Source organism: Bos javanicus, chromosome 9, assembly GCF_032452875.1.
Source record: "Bos javanicus breed banteng chromosome 9, ARS-OSU_banteng_1.0, whole genome shotgun sequence".
In the NCBI taxonomy this organism is placed as follows: Eukaryota; Metazoa; Chordata; class Mammalia; order Artiodactyla; family Bovidae; genus Bos; species Bos javanicus.
In genome coordinates, this window is record NC_083876.1 from 39930937 (window position 1) to 39947525 (window position 16589).

The 16589-nt window shown below is 42.8% G+C and overlaps 1 protein-coding gene across 5 annotated transcripts in view; it reads left to right on the forward strand.

Moving 5' to 3' along the window:
* Window positions 1–16589, forward strand: part of METTL24 (methyltransferase like 24) — a 153753-nt gene that overhangs the window by 32712 nt on the left and 104452 nt on the right. For 4 of the 5 annotated variants that reach the window (XM_061427608.1, XM_061427606.1, XM_061427605.1 and 1 more), the window contains exon 2: window positions 5076–5174. In XM_061427608.1, coding sequence (XP_061283592.1) covers window positions 5076–5174 — 99 coding nt within the window. Of the gene's footprint in view, window positions 1–5075; window positions 5175–16589 lie in introns of those variants that run through there. The other variant, XM_061427609.1, reaches the window with a different exon arrangement.

Genomic DNA, 16589 nt, shown 5'->3' on the forward strand with positions numbered 1-16589 from the left:
CAGTCCTGAATATTCATTGGAAAGACTGATGTTGAAGCTGAAACTCCAATACTTTGGCCACCTCATGCGAAGAGCTGACTCATTGGAAAAGACCCTGATGCTGGGAAAGATTGAAGGCAGGAGGAAAAGAGGACGACAGAGGATGAGATGGTTGGATCGCATCACTGACTCAATGGAGATGAGTTTGAGTAAACTCTGGGAGTTGGTGATGGACAGGGAGGCCTGGCGTGCTGCAGTCCATGGGGTCGCAAAGAGTTGGACATGACTGAGGGACTAAACTGAACTGAAACTCTGCCTGCACCTTTGTAAATAGTCTCTCTACTAAATTCTTCCCATCGTATCCTGCTGGGACCTGACCGACATTTCCCAGCTCACCCAAGATAACAAAGTTCTTTGTAACCTAGATATCATAATCTGTGTCTCTTGCATTATTTCAAGTAAACACTCTCTTCTAGGATGGTCTACAACCAAATCAGAGTCAGATAGAGCAGGGGTCAGCAAGCTCCAGCCTTGCAGGCCAAATCCAGCCTGCCAGCTGTTTTTGTAAATGGAGTTTTATTGGAGCACAGTCCTGACCATTTGTTTACTTACTGTCTTTGGCTGCTTTTGAGCTACAACAGGCGGTGAGGAATTGCAGCAGAAACTGCATGGCCTGCAAAGACTGAAATATTTGCTGTTTGATCTCTTATAGAAAAAATTTACAGACCCCTGATTTAGAGGAAAACCATAACATGAAAACTTTATTGTTTTCATCAAATGGCTCCTGGGTCAGGCACTGGGGTACTTGTCAGGATCCCATGAGACTGACGTGGGGAGTTTGAAACCCCAGGCCTGGACAAACTTGCAGGCAGCTTTGTGTTGCTGTGCTGACAGCAGCAGCAACCTGGAAAGTCACTCTTCGTCATTAGACGCAAAAGGAGTGTAACCAAGCAAAGCTAAGAGGCATTTGTCTGTAATTTATGATTTCATAATTAATAATTCCCTGGAAAGAATGGCTTTCCCTAATGTTTCAGCATTTCTCTATCAAGCTTATTTTGTATATATCTGTCTCCCCCACCAGACTGTGAGTGCCTCTCAGGAAGTTCTGGGTTTTATTCATATGGGTGCCAACTAGTGCCTGGCACAGAGTGGCTGATGCTCAATAAATATTGTTTGACCAAATGGTAATCAACAACTAACTTAGAGAAGAAAAAAAGAAATAGCGGGGTGGGAGTCATTAACTGGGAAGATTTATTGCTTAATGTTCTCAGACTCTCTCTGGCTGGAGTCTCTGCCTCCTCAGCCTTCATAAACAAGAACAGCTATATGAAAAGCCTATTTCCTAAGAAAAGGTGCCCCTCAGGGCAGACTGACTATATAATTTGCAGGGCTTAGCACAGAATAAAAATGTTGAGCCTCTCGTTTAAAAATTAAGAGTTTTAAGACAGTGTCAGCACTGAGACAAACACAAGCACATCTAAGAATGTACAACCTGCGTGCCTACGAAACTGGCCCTGCGCTGAGGATTCCTGAGGACGAGGCAGCCTGTGGGTGATCAGTGAGGGTTCTTTCAGTCCAGAGGACTGCAGGGTGCTCCGCCACTATTTGTCTGGCTGCTGAGACTGTGGACTCTCAGGACTTGGTACAGTGATATGAGTCTTATAATGCCTAACCTGGAATAATGCTTTATCACTTACATAGTGTCTGCATTTATCTCAGACCCACATGCCAGAGTGTACTGTGCTTCCCCAAGCCCACACATTTGGCTTGACACTGACTAATCAGCTTGGCCTTCATTCTTCTTGCTATCTGTTTAACCCCAAGTCACCTAGGCCACCCCGTTTAGGGGCAAAAATATATATATGTACTAAAGTGCCCCGTTTCCAAGGCAATGCCAAATAATGTACCAACTACCACACAATTGCACTCATCTCACACACTAGCAAAGTAGCGCTCAAAATTCTCCAAGCCAGGCTTCAACAGTACATGAACTGTGAACTTCCAGAGGTTCAAGCTGGATTTAGAAAAGACAGAGGAACCAGAGATCAAATTGCCAACATCCACTGGATCTTTGAAAAAGCAAGAAAATTCCAGAAAAACATCTACTTCTGCTTTATGGACTATGCCAAAGCCTTTCACTGTGTGGATCACAACAAACTGGAAAATTCTTCAAGTGATGGGAATACCAGACCACCTGACCTGCTCCTGAGAAATCTGTATGCAGGTCAAGAAGCAATAGTTAGAACTGGACATGGAACAACGATCTGGTTCCAAATCGGGAAAGGAATATGTCAAGGCTGTATATTGTCACCCTGCTTGTTTAACTTATATGCAGAGCACATCATATGAAATGCTGGGCTGGATGAAGCACAAGCTGGAATCAAGATTGCTGGGAGAAATATCAATAACCTCAGACACGCAGATGATACCACCCAACTTATGGCAGAAAGCAAAGAAGAACTAAAGAGCCTCTTGATGAAAGTGAAAGAGGAGAGTGAAAAAGTTGGCTTAAAACTCAACATTCAGAAAACTAATGGCATCTAGTCCCATCACTTCATGGAAAGTAGATGGGGAAACAATGGAAACAGTGACAGACTTTATTTTTCTGGGCTCCAAAATCACTGCAGATAGTGACTGCAGCCATGAAATTAAAAGACGATTGCTCCTTGGAAGAAAAGCTATGACCAACCTAGACAGCGTATTTAAAATCAGAGACATTTCCTTACCAACAAAGGTCCACGTAGTCAGGGCTGTGGTTTTTCCAGTAGTCATGTATGGATGTAAGAGTTGGACTATAAAGAAAGTTGAGCACTGAAGAACTGATGCTTTTGAACTGTGGTGTTGGGGAAGACTCTTGAGAGTCTATTGGACTGAAGGGGGATCCAACCAGTCAATCCTAAAGGAGATCAGTCCTGAATATTCATTGGAAAGACTGATGCTGAAGCTGAAACTCCAATACTTTGGCTACCTGATGGGAAGAACTGACTCACTGGAAAAGACCCTGATTCTGGGAAAGATTGAAGGCTGGAGGAGAAGGGGACGACAGAGGATGAGATGGTTGGATTACATCACTGACACATGGGCGTGAGTCTGAGCGAGCTCTGGGAGTTGGTGATGGACAGGGAAGCCTGGTGTGCTGCCGTCCATGGGGTTGCAGAGTCGGACGTGACTGAGCGGCTGAACTGAACTGAACTGAACAGAAAGTGCCCCAGTACGTCTGTTTAGATGTTTCTTTTTGGGTGACAGACAGTTCTTGCCATAAAACCTGTCTTTGTCTCCTGTGGCTGCTGTCACAAAATACTACAGACTGGGTGGCTTATAAGCAACAGAAATTTATTGCTCACCGTTCTGGAGGCTGGGTGTTCAAGATCAGTGTGCCAGCATGGCTGGATCCTGGTGAAGGTCCTCTTTCAGGCTGCAGGTGGCTGCCTTCTTGCTGTGTCCTCACATGGTGGTAGGGCCCAGGGAGCTAGAACACTAATCCTATTCATGGAGGCCCCACCCTCATGATGTAAGCACCTCTCAAAGTCCCGCCTCCTAGTATTATCACATTGGGCATTAGGATTTCAACACAGGAATTTTGGGGGTGGGGACACACATCCAGACCATTGCAATGTCTGCCTGGAGAACAATGTGTGTGCATGATCCTTGTTTTGGCCCCAGAACCCTTTCTGCAAGGTGGTTGGGATGAGCTCCTGAACCCGACTTTATGGTGAGGAGGGGGACAGGGGAGGGCTGTGTACATGAATGATCCCCAGAACCCTCCCCTGCCCCCTTCCTCACCATAAAATGAGGTTTGGGAGCCCATCCTAACCACTTTGCAGGAAGCTCTGTGCCAAGACTCCCAAAGTCTTTCCTCACATGAGATGTTCACCCTGCCATCTGCTAGGGCTTCTCCTTGCCCAGGCCCCTGCCCTTCCCCATCCTACACCCTGCACCGTACTCTGCCCTTGGGATCACAGTGAGTCTCCTGGAGGTTTCCGGTGGTGACCACTATGGTGGGAAACTTGAGCTCTAGAAAGGATTTCATGACTAGAGCTTCCTTTTGACCGGAGGTATCCCCAGTTTTGATTCTTCTAGATCACCACTACTTTCCTCCAGCCCTTCATCTACTCTACCCTTGCCACAAAAGGAGGCTTAGTGTTCTGATCACTCCACTCCTGGGAGCTCCTTGCATCTTCTGCTGAAAGTTGGAGGTTGTCTGGCAGTGCTAGAAGGCCACCACTGCCAGCCCTGGTGGTGCAAGCTCCAAGGTCTGTTGGCAGATGCATGGTGCAGACGACAGGGGCACTGAGGTCTGGAATACCCAGTGGCACCCCTTGTCCTCCCCCGCATTTCCCTCTGCTAGGAGCAGGGGGTACCCAAGCACCCTGAGGATTCAGGCATTACGGTGTCATGACAACAGAACAGGCCCTTAGGAGGCACCTATTTCTAAAGCTGTAACCCATAGACCGTGGAGGTTTATTCCACAATGGGGAGAAGCTCCGGCTAATACAGAGCTGCAATTGAGAGAGCTTGATGGGGTCAAGTGGAGTTTGCCTTTGATCAGAAGCTTGAGACAGATATCCCATCTGGCTTTTGCAGTCTCCTGCTAAAGCTGGTAGCTGGGCTTTCTCAGGCCTCATTTGTCTCCCTGTGACTGATGTGGCCTTCATGCTGCTGCTGCTGCTGCTGCTGCTAAGTCGCTTCAGTTGTGTCCGACTCTGTGTGACCCCAGAGATGGCAGCCCACCAGGCTCCCCCGTCCCTGGGATTCTCCAGGCAAGAACACTGGAGTGGGTTGCCATTTCCTTCTCCAATGCATGAAAGTGAAAAGTGAAAGTGAAGTCGCTCAGTCGTGTCTGACTGTGACCCCATGGACTGCAGCCTATCAGGCTGCTCCGTCCATGGGATTTTCCAGGCAAGAGTACTGGCGTGGGGAGCCATTGCCTTCTCCGGCCTTCACAATGGCAGCCCCAAACCACCTCCCTGATGCTCAAGAGCGGCAGTGTTTGTTTTGCAGGCGGCAGTCTTACCTTCCTAATACTCTGCACCCTTCCCACCCCCCACCCTAACCTCCTGATCCTTTTCATACTAACCTATGTTTTCTCCTTGCAGGGTCCCCGGTGGCAAATAGACCTCCAGCCTTGGGCAGGCCCTGCTCGCTCCCTGGATGAAGAAGCCTTGAGGTTCCTGAGATACATCAGCACCATTCAGGTTGTGTTTCAAGCACAAGTGGGTTTGGAAACTGTAAAAGATGCCAGCTGCCCCTTTTAAAGGATTTGTCAATAAGGGTCTGGGAAGTTTCTCAGTGCCTCCTGATAGATGCTTGATAGGGACAGTTTCTGAGGCCTTACTGCTTAAATATATCTGCTCACCTAGAGTCAGATAATAGGTGCCTTCCATCTGCTTTGGCATCTTATCCCTTCCAGGAGTATCATCACCCCGAGATGTTTTAATGATTCATTGCAATGTGTTTTAAAGATCCACTTTAGAAAATTGCTTTGGGAAACCATTTGAAGTGACAGATTCTTGCCCCTGAGTAGGCAGTCCAGTGTGTCACAAACCAAAACCATCATCTGGAGATTCAAGTCCCAGTTTGGAGAAATCTGCCTTTTCACTTTTCTGCCACAGAAGGTTGGCAGACAGAGACGCGTTAGGCCAGAGAGCCAAGGAGACTTCGCAGGCAGTCAGAAGAGAAGCTAATGAATCCGAAGGCTCTCTGTTCCTAGGGCCCTTTAAATCATTACTGAGCACCGCCTTCATTAGTGACTTAACGCATTGTGGCAGCTCCTGCCCGGTGCCCCGAGCGGGCAGAGACTCTTCATTAAGGAAAGTCTATGGCTCTTGACACATTAATCAGGAGGGTCCATTCTCCAGTAGCCTGATCCTGAGGAAAGAGAGATGGAAAAGGAAATCAAGGCCTGAGGGAAACTTCTCCCTGGACTGAGAGTGCTAGTAAATTAAAAACTCAGACTGCCTGTGAAGCTGCAGCCCTGAAAGCCGTACTGTGGAGCTGTGTGGTACTGAGGGGTCCCCGGGCCTTTTGATCTCCCTCAGCCCACTGGCTCTTGACATCCCACTCTCTCTGCCCAGCCTCACTGGCGGCCAAGCCCATTTTTCATCCATGGAGGAACGTATATTTCTGGAATTTTAGAAGGCTAATTTAGGGGTAAAAAAATTTTCATTTTTCATATGATGCAGTCAGACAACCAGAGATTTCAATACTTGTCACCTAGACATGGAAGTAAAAGCTTGTTGAATTCATCATGAGTAATGGGATGATAAATTGGTCCCTGTGCTTTACATAATTTCATCTTATTTTGCTGCTGCAAATTAATTTGGTGGACTTACACTGACTTAATTAAAATACTGAAGTTTTAATTTTATAGTTTGGTTTTACATAAAGAATAAGAAACTAGACCTCTTAACTGTGACTTTAAGAAGCCCTTAAAAGCCCCAGAGAAAGGTGTTAAAAGTATGAGTTGAATTTGAGAATGGTGGGCTTAACCCCCTGCCCCACCCCCCTGACACACACAAAAATTGACCATGTGAAAGCCTTGAAATTCCATTTTATATGTATTTCAGGTTAATGTTCTGTAACTTATAAAAGGCAAATTAACTTAGAAGAAGCTCTTGAGGCATGAAAGCATCATTTCAAGTCCCTCTTCAAGTTTTCCCATGAGTTATGGACTGAGAGGGAAAAATGCTTTTAAAAAAAGCATCCTGTGATGTGGTCTGATGTTGTGATCCTGGGCAATTTATTTTGCTTGTCTGGTCTGACTGTTCTGATCTTGGAAAGGAAGAGATTGTATCAAATTATTTCTAAGGTCCCTCCCAGCTCCGTGAGCTTTTACCATAAGACTGGTGTAGAATTATTATTAACCAAGTATTACCGAACACCTACTCTGTGCCAGAAATGTAGGCCTTGGAAATAGTCTCTGCCTTCAAGTGGCTAACAAACTAGTTGGGAAGGTAGATAAATGGACATATAATTATTATTCACCGTGAGAAGTATAATAATAGAGATTTCGTTGTTGAAGCTCACTAGAAGGCTTTGCATCCTCTAGAAGGCACTAGATAAAGTTCCAGACCTCACAATGGTTTTGTAATCAGAGATCATTTTAACAGCTAAAGTCCTGTGCTTTTGTGTGCTTCTGACTCACTAGCCCAGGAGGTGGGAGCTCATCAGAGATGACACTAACTGGTTTAATCAGAATCCCACTAACCAGTGCTCCCTCCTCTTTTCTCTGTAGTGCAGAGATTTTCAGCTGTGTTGGAACCTTGTGCCTCTTTTAGAACTCATCTCAACAATGAAAGCCTACAAAACTGGCAGAATATTAGAGTCCCTATTACCTAAAATTTTCACAGTTAGCAGTAGTGAGTCATAATGGACAAGCAAAAAAAAAAAAACAAAACCACAACAATAAGCCAAAAAAACCTCTGTAGTTATTTGAGCAAATTCCACCTCCATCCTCTTATGCTGGCTTAATATATATATATATATATATATATTTCCCTCAAATCCATATTCAGGCTTGTACAGCAAAACTTAGCATTTGATATGTTCATCATTGATTTATTCATTCATCAATTCAGCAGACATTTGTTGAGTATTTGCTCTGAGGAAGATACGGTGTTAGGCACTGGCTGGGATGTCAAACTTGAATTAAATAGCCCCAAACACTGGTAAACAGCTAGGGAGCAAGAGAACTGTTGTTCTTTAACAGAGTGGACAGATAGGTGGGTCAGCTTCCCCAGGCCCAGGGAGCTTGGGAACAGGAGCACAGGGCATGGGACAATGTGACATTAGACTGTGGTGGGGAAGGTGCCCATGGACGTGTGCACTGCGGTGACCTTAAAGGTGTGGTTGGGGACCTGCATTTTTTAATGAAACACCAAAGGATATGGTATTTGGTTAGAGTGGGCAGAATATCAGATTCAGTTTTAGTAGGTGTTGTTTTCTAGTGTGAAAGGCTGTGATTGCATCTCTGAGTTCTGGCATAGATGATCTGCTGCTCATAAGAAATGGTTAAATCAGAAACCCAGTGCTCTGTTCTAAAGGAAATCTCCAGATTCAGCTTTTTATGGCAACCCCCAAACCATATGCCTTCAGGAAGCATGGCTTGCGGTACAAAATTAATATAAGCACCAGTTGCTGTTTTGTTGTTTTTTTAAAGTATATTTTAAAGTCAGCCTATCTATCTATCTATCTAATCATCTACCCATCTAACTGTTTCTAAGAATGACATAAGAACCTACGGCTCTGGAGATTCAGATTTTGCACATTTATTAATAAAACAATAGTTTCTATTATATTTACTGCTACACACACATACACACACATTCACACTCACACAAATTTGGATAAGAGCAACAAAAATACAACTCTTTCCTTGATATTTTACCTTTCAAAATAATGTATTACATTAACATACAATTTGATTATTGAAGTGATTCTTGCCAACGTACCCAAAATTTAAGGGCTCCCTTTGCCAGATTCTGGTTATGAGTTGGCAGAAATGCTATTTAGGCTTTTGGGATACAAAATGAAAGGAAAATAAATTAGATCTCTTCAAGTTAAATTAACTAAAAGGCATTTCAGGAAACACTTTTTTTTTCTTGCAATCTGTTTTCCTTTGTCCAGGTTTAATTCTTTTTATTTGGCTAAAATTACAAGGGGAATTGGAGGGAGAAAAAAACCCTATATTTACCTAAATTAGAGCTTAGCTAGGACTTACTGCTCTCATTGGTTTTGCTTGCAAGTGACTTCACTGACGCCCTGGACATAAATCTCAACAAGAAAGTTTGAAAAATCAATATTTAATTAGTTTTTAGGAGCTGAATTTTACTGAGTACTCCTAGTTGTTTTCAAAAGTTAATGTCTATAAATGAGATGATTAATAAATGGTTAAAATGGAAAAAAACAAAGAAAGCAAAAACAACACCCAGTGTGGATGTGACTGGTGATGGAGGTAAAGTCTGATGCTATAAAGAACAATAGTGCATCGGAACCTGGAATGTCAGGTCCATGAATCAGGGTAAATTGGAAGTGGCCAAACAGGAGATGGCAAGAGTGAACATCAACATTTTAGGAATCAGTGAACTAAAATGGACTGGAACGTGCAAATTTAATTCAGATGACCATTATTTCTACTACTGTGGGCAAGAATCCCTTAGAAGAAATGGAGTAGCCCTCATAGTCAACAAAAGAGTCTGAAATACAGTACTTGGGTGCAATCTCAAAAAAGACAGAATGATCTCTGTTCATTTCCAAGGCAAACCATTCAATATCACAGAAATCCAAGTCTAAGCCCCAACCAGTAATGCCAAAGAAGCTGAAGTTGAATGGTTCTATGAAGACACACAAGACCTTTCTAGAACTAACACCCCAAAAAGATGTCCTTTTCATCATAGGGGACTGGAATGTAAAAGTAGGAAGCTAAGAGGTACATGGAGTAATAGGCAAATTTGGCTTTGGAGTACAAAAAGAAGCAGGGCAAAGTCTAACAGAGTTTTGCCAAGAGAACGCATTGATCATAGCAAACACCCTCTTCCAACAACACAAGACAAGACTCTACAAATGGACATCATCATATAGTCCTACCAAAATCAGATTGATTATATTCTTTGCAGCCAAAGATGGAGAAGCTCTATACAGTCAGCAAAAACAAGACCGGGAGCTGACTGTGGCTCAGATCATGAACTCCTTATTGCAAAATTCAGACTTAAATTGAAGAAAGTAGGGAAAACCACTAGAACATTCTGGTGTGACTTAAATCAAATCCCTTATGATTATACAGTGGAAGTAACAAATAGATTCAAGTGATTAGATCTGATAGAGTGCCTGAAGAACTATGGATGGAAGTTCATAACATTGTACAGGAGGCAGTGATCAAGACTATCCCCAAGAAAAAGAAATCCAAAAAGGCAAAATGGTTGTCTGAGGAGGCCTTACAAATAGCTGAGAAAAGAAGCTAAAGGCAAAGGAGAAAAGGAAAGATATACCCATTTGAATGCAGAGTTCCAAAGAATAGCAAGGAGAGATGAGAAAGCCATCCTCAGTGATCAATGCAAAGAAATAGAGGAAATCAATAGAATGGGAAAGACTAGAGATCTCTTCAAGAAAATAAGAGATACCAACGGGACATTTCATGCAAAGATGGGCACAATAAAGGTCAGAAATGGCATGGACCTAACAGAAGCAGAAGATATTAAGAAGAGGTGGCAAGAATACACAGAACTATACAAAAAATATCTTAATGACCCAGATAACCACAATGGTGTGATCACTCATCTAGAGTCAGACATCCTGGAATGCAAAGTCAAATAGGCCTTAGGAAGCATCACTATGAACAAAGCTAGTGGAGGTGATGGAATTCCAGTTGAGCTATTTCAAATCCTGAAAGATGATGCTGTAAAAGTGCTGCACTCAATATGCCAGCAAATTTGGAAAACTCAGCAGTGGCCACAGGACTGGAAAAGGTCAGTTTTCATTCCAATCCCAAAGAAAGACAATGACAAAGAATGTTCAAACTGCCACACAATTGTACTCATCTCACACAATAGCAAAGTAATGCTCAAAAATTCTTTAAGCTAGGCTTCAAAAGTATGTGAACCATGAAATTCCACATATTCAGGCTGGCTTTAGAAAAGTCAGAGGAACCAGAGATCAAATTCCCAACATCTGCTGCATCATTGAAAAAGCAAGAGAGTTCCAGAAAAACATCTATTTCTGCTTTATTGACTATGCCAAAGCCTTTGACTGTGTGGATCACAACAAACTGTGGAAAATTCTTCAAGAGATGGGAACACCAGACCACCTGACCTGCCTCGTGAGAAACCTGTATGCAGGTCAAGATGCAACAGATAGAACCAGACATGGAACAACAGACTGGTTCCAAATTGGGAAAGGAGTATATCAAGGCTGTATATTGTCACCCTGCTTGTTTAACTTATATGCAGAGTACATCATGTGAAATGCTTTGCTGGATGAAGCACAAGCTGGAATCAAGATTGCTGGGAGAAATATTAATAACCTCAGATATGTAATTGACACCACCCTTATGGCCGAAAGCGAAGAAGAACTAAAGAGCTTCTTGATGAAAGTGAAAGAGGAGAGTGAAGAAGCTGGCTTACATCCAGTCCCATCACTTCTTGGCAAATAGATTGGGAAACAATGGAAACAATGACAGACTTTATTTTTGGGGCTCCAAAATCACTGCAGATGGTGACTGCAGCCATGAAATTAAAAGACATTTGCTCCTTGGAAGAAAAGCTATGACCAACCTGGAGAGCATATTAAAAAGCAGAGACATTACTTTGCTGATAAAGGTCCATCTAGTCAAAGCTATTTTTTTTTTTCCAGTAGTCATGTATGGATGTGAGAGTTGGACTATAAAGATAGTTGAGTGCCAAGGAATGGATGCTTTTGAACTGTGGTGTTGGAGAAAACTCTTGAGAGTCCATTGGACTGCAAGGAGATCAAACCAGTCAATCCTATAGGAATCAGTCCTGAATATTCATTGGAAGGACTGATGCTGAAGCTGAAACTCCAATACTTTGGTCGCCTGATGGAAAGAACTTATTCCTTTGAAAAGACCCTGATGCTGGGAAAGATTGAAGGCAGAAGGAGAAGGGAACGACAGGATGAGATGGTTGGATGGCATCAGCAACTCAATGGAAATGAGTTTGAGTAAACTCCGGGAGTTGGTGATGGTCAGGGAGGCCTGGCGTGCTGTGGTCCATGGGGTCACGAAGAGTCAGACATGACTGAGAGACTAAAATGAACTGAAAATGGAAAAACTTCTGTGTTATATGTTTGCACTAGGAGAGAAAAGGGGAACAATAACAGATACTGAATGGAAAAGAATGTTTTTCCAACAGGGATATCTGAACAAGAGGAAGTCTGTGGAAGAAGAAAGTGTTAACTTTAATAGGATAAAAGCCCACTGCCTAAGGGTCATAAAGGAGGAGCAGCTGAGCCTCAATGCCCTGAATCTTGACCATTAATATTTACCTGGCTTTTGGGGGGCCTCTGGATAACGGTACTGTCACCTCTCTGGCCTCTTGTTAGGGGCAAGGTTGGAAGTGCTGCTGTTTTCAGTTGAAAGCTCTAGCTCAAGCATAGCCTCTTCCCTTAATTTGCTAAGGCACGGGTGAGGCCAATCTGGAACGTTTCTGTGGAGCTTTGCAAAAGGCTGCCAGGAAACTCTCAGGACCTCCTGCATAAGAATCACCTAGGAGAGTTTATTAGAGTGCATGTTCACATGCATAAGACTCAAGGATTCTGATTTTATAGATATGGAGTGGGACTCAAAAATTTTTAAGTACTCCCTCATCTATCAGGATGTAGGTGGCCACACCTTTAGAAATATGGTGGGAAAGGCTAGATATTGTTCAGTTGCTAAGTTGTGTCCAACTCTTGGCTTGCAGCCTGCCAGCTCCTCTATCCTTCACTGCCTCCCAGAGTTTACTTAAATTCATATCCATTGAGTCAGCGATGCTATCTAATCATCTCATCCTCTGCTGCCCTCTTCTCCTTTTCCTTCACTCTTTCCTAGTGTCAGGGTCTTTTCCAGTGAGTAGGCTCTTCACCTCAGGTGGCCAAGGTATTGGAACTTCAACTTCAGCATTAGTCCTTCCAATGAATATTCAGGACTGATTTCTTTTAGCATTGACTGGTTTGTTCTCCTTGCTGTACAAGGGATCCTCAAGAATCTTCTCCAGCACCACAAGTCATAAGCATCAATTCTTCGGCACTCAGCCTTCTTTATGATCCAACTCTCACATCCATACCTGACTACTGGAAAAAAGACAGCTTTGACTATCTGGACCTTTGCTGGCAAAGTGATGTCTCTGTGTTTTAACACACTATCTAGGCTTGTAGTAGCTTTCCTTTTAAGGAGCCGAGTCTTTTAATCTCATGGGTGCAATTATCATCTGGAGTGATCTTGGAGCCCAAGAAAATAAAATCTGTCACTCCTTTCACTTCTCCCCCTTCTATTTTGCCATGAAGTGATGGGAGCAGATGTCATGATCTTAGTTTTTTGAATGTTGAATTTCAAGCCAGCCTTTTCACTCTACTCTTTCACCTCATCAAGAGGCTCTTTAGTTCCTCTTCACTTTCTGTCATTAGAGTGGTATCATCTGCATATCTGAGGTTGTTGATATTTGTCTTGGCATTCTTGATTCCAGCTTATGATTCATCTAAGCTGGCATTTCACATGATGTCCTTTGCCTATAAGTTAAATAAGCAGAATGACAATATATAGGCTTGTCTTACTCCTTTCCCAGTTTTGAACCAGTCAGTTGTTCTGTGTCCAGTTCTGATTGTTGCTTCTTGACCTGCACACAGGTTTCTCTGGAGACAGGTAAGATGGTCTAGTATCTTTAAGACTTTTCCACAGTTTGTTGTGATCCACACAGTCTAAGGCTTTAGTGTAGTCAATGAAAGAGAAGTAGATGATTTTCTGAAACTCCTTTGCTTTCTCCATGATCCAACAAATTTTGGCAATTTGATTTCTGGTTCCTCTGTCTCATTGAAACCCAGTTTGTACATTGGGAAGTTCTTGGTTCACATACTGCTGAAGCTTTGCTTGAAGGATTTTGAGCATTACCTCGATAGCATGTGAAATGAACTCAATTGTATGGTAGTTTGAACAGTCTTTGGTATTGCCCTTCTTTGGGATTGAAATGAAAACTGACCTTTTCCAGTCCTGTGGCCACTGCTGAGTTTTCCAAATTTGCTGGCATATTGAGTGCAGCACTCTAAGAGCATTATCTTTTAAGATTTGAAATAGCTCAGTTGGAATTTCATCACCTCCACTAGCTTTGTTCATAGTAATGCTTCCTAAGGCCCATTTGACTTCACATTCCAGGATGTCTGACTCTAGGCAAGTTATTGCAACATTGTGGTTATCTGAGTCATTAAGACCTTTCTTGTATAGTTCTTCTGTGTTTTCTTGCCATCTCTTCTTAATCTAGAAGATTAAGAGAGGCTAGAGTTAGGTGTAAACGGTATTGGGAGGATATGATGAACAAGCAGCTGTTGACATCCCTGTCTTTTGGAGGTTCTCAGGGAGGGTCAGAGAAGGCAATGGCAACCCGCTCCAGTACTCTTGCCTGGAAAATCCCATGGATGGAGGAGCCTGGTAGGCTGCAGTCCATGGGGTTGCTAGGAGTCGCACACGACTGAGTGACTTCACTTTCACTTTTCACTTTCATGCATTGGAGAAGGAAATGGCAACCCACTCCAGTGTTCTTGCCTGGAGAATCCCAGGGACGGGGGAGCCTGGTGGGCTGCCGTCTCTGGGGTCGCACAGAGTCGGACACAACTGAAGCGACTTAGCAGCAGCAGCAGGGAGGGTACATAAAAAGAAACAATAGCAAATGGGATCATCATACCACTTTAATAAAGATACCCCAGGAGGCTGCCTTAGAATAAATGGTTCAGGCTTAGGAGATCCAGGCATGCCTTTGGGACTCACCAAACTGCCCTGGGTCTAACTGACTGACTGCAGGAGGTTGGGCATGGAACCGAGTGCCAAAGAAGTTTTAAGGCATCACAACATACCTACTAGTAAGAACAAGCTTGATGAACACTGAGTTTTGACTATTAGATTAGCACCCTCTCCTTTGGATGGGTGGGTAGGGACAAGAAGTGGAAGGCAGTGGCATACTTTCCATTTATTTGTGGGAGAATAGTAAGAAATGAATTCTAAAAATTGACATGTTGACAGATCCAGTTAATAAATGTGCTCTCTACTAGTTGCTTGGGAGAAGATTCAATTCCATTTTCTATTATTATTTTTCCTTTGAACAGTGATTGCAGATTGAGAAGTAGAAAAAAACTGGGTTGAGGATGTTGACAAAAATTAGTCAATAGTCAGTCTGAGGAAGAAATTGAAAATTTTATAAGCCAAACTCAGAATTATAAGCTTGGAGATGGTCTCTCAGCTTCTGAGGACTGTTCTGAGTGGGGAGGTTGGTAGATATATGATTTTGACAACAGGGCATGTGCCTGTTGCAAGCACACATCTTGGCAGAAAGTTACTATTAATAGTGAAAAACACATATATTTTAGTTAATGGTTCTAGTGCTTTTCGTAGTATGGGAAGATATAGGAAACTGGATCCAAACATTTTCCCCTGAAAATATCTAACTATCTGAAGGCCTATTCTGCCAGTTTTTCCAGAGCACAGAATGTCTCATTCTGATTTTTGCTCTGAATTCCTTTCAGGGTGTTTTGTAGGTCAGTGACTGCAGTGGCAAATAACTTGATTCTTGTAGAACTATATAATGAATAACATTCTTTATTTTACAGTCCCTTCCCTTTTGGTCTTAATTTTGACCAAGGTTTTGGAGGCATTTCATGGCAAGCTTGTCCCAAGGTACTAGGAATGCTTAGTCCCAAGTCAGTCAAGGATTTCATTGTTAGCCTACTCAGTGTGCTATTACTGGACTTGGCCATCAACCTCCGGACCATGTGTCTTACTAGTCCATTATGGTCTAGGAAAGCTTACTTCTTGTTTTATCTAGAGTTACACTATTATAATCTTTGATCTTATAGGACTATATATTTTGTCAAAAGTTTTAAGTTGCCTAATCATCATTACTTTTTTTGGAGGCTCAGTCACACATTTATTAGTACAAGAAATAATAATCTTGTAAAATAGAATACAAGTAATAAAGCTAGTAACATCAATAAAGTCCTACAGACGTATTTAAGCTAAGAACTTCATTGAGGCCCAGAATCTCCCCAGGTTACTTGACCCAGTCTATTCTGCACCAGTTGCTTCTTTAAGGAAAATGATATATTGGCATTGTACATAAAGTTCACCAAAGATGTCTGCACATACAAGGTGAGTGGTGGATCATAAAACTTTATGTTGAAATTTTTATTGCCTTAAAATTTGAATTTTTGTTTCATCAAAAGAAAAGTACAAATAAATATTAGGATTTCACTTGTTAAACTTTCCTATAAAAGCTCCAAATTCTAGCAAGAAGCGCTCTCTCAGTCATTGATAGTGCTAGGATGATTTTGCCAGGTCAGCCCTGCTGCTGCTGCTGCATCGCTTCAGTCGTGTCCGACTCGGTGCGACCCCATAGACGGCAGCCCACCAGGATCCTGTCCCTGGGATTCTCCAGGCAAGAACACCGGAGTGGGTTGCCATTTCCTTCTCCAATGCATGAAAGTGAAAAGTGAAAGTGAAGTCGCTCAGTTGTGTCCCACTCTTAGCGACCCCATGGACTGCAGCCCACCAGGCTTCTCCATCCACGGGATTTTCCAGGCAAGAGTACTGGAGTGGGGTGCCATTGCCTTCTCCAGGCCAACCCTAGATTACAGCAAAAGTAAGGGAGACACTGGCTCCACATAATATGCTGTTTTCAGATTAACATTTTGGAAAATAAATTAAAGAATTTAGCAAGCCTAGAATACCTTCTTAAGAAAGAAATCATTTACCATTATGTTTTCCAATGAGTTAAAGCAACGAAACTCAAAACATCCTTTGCCTCTGGAGTGGTCTGTTGTCTGCGATGTGACAGCAAGAACTGCATGATTCATGGGGCATCATGATGACTATGAGAGTTTTGAGGCATTAGAGGGAAACACTGTTGTTCAGTATGATA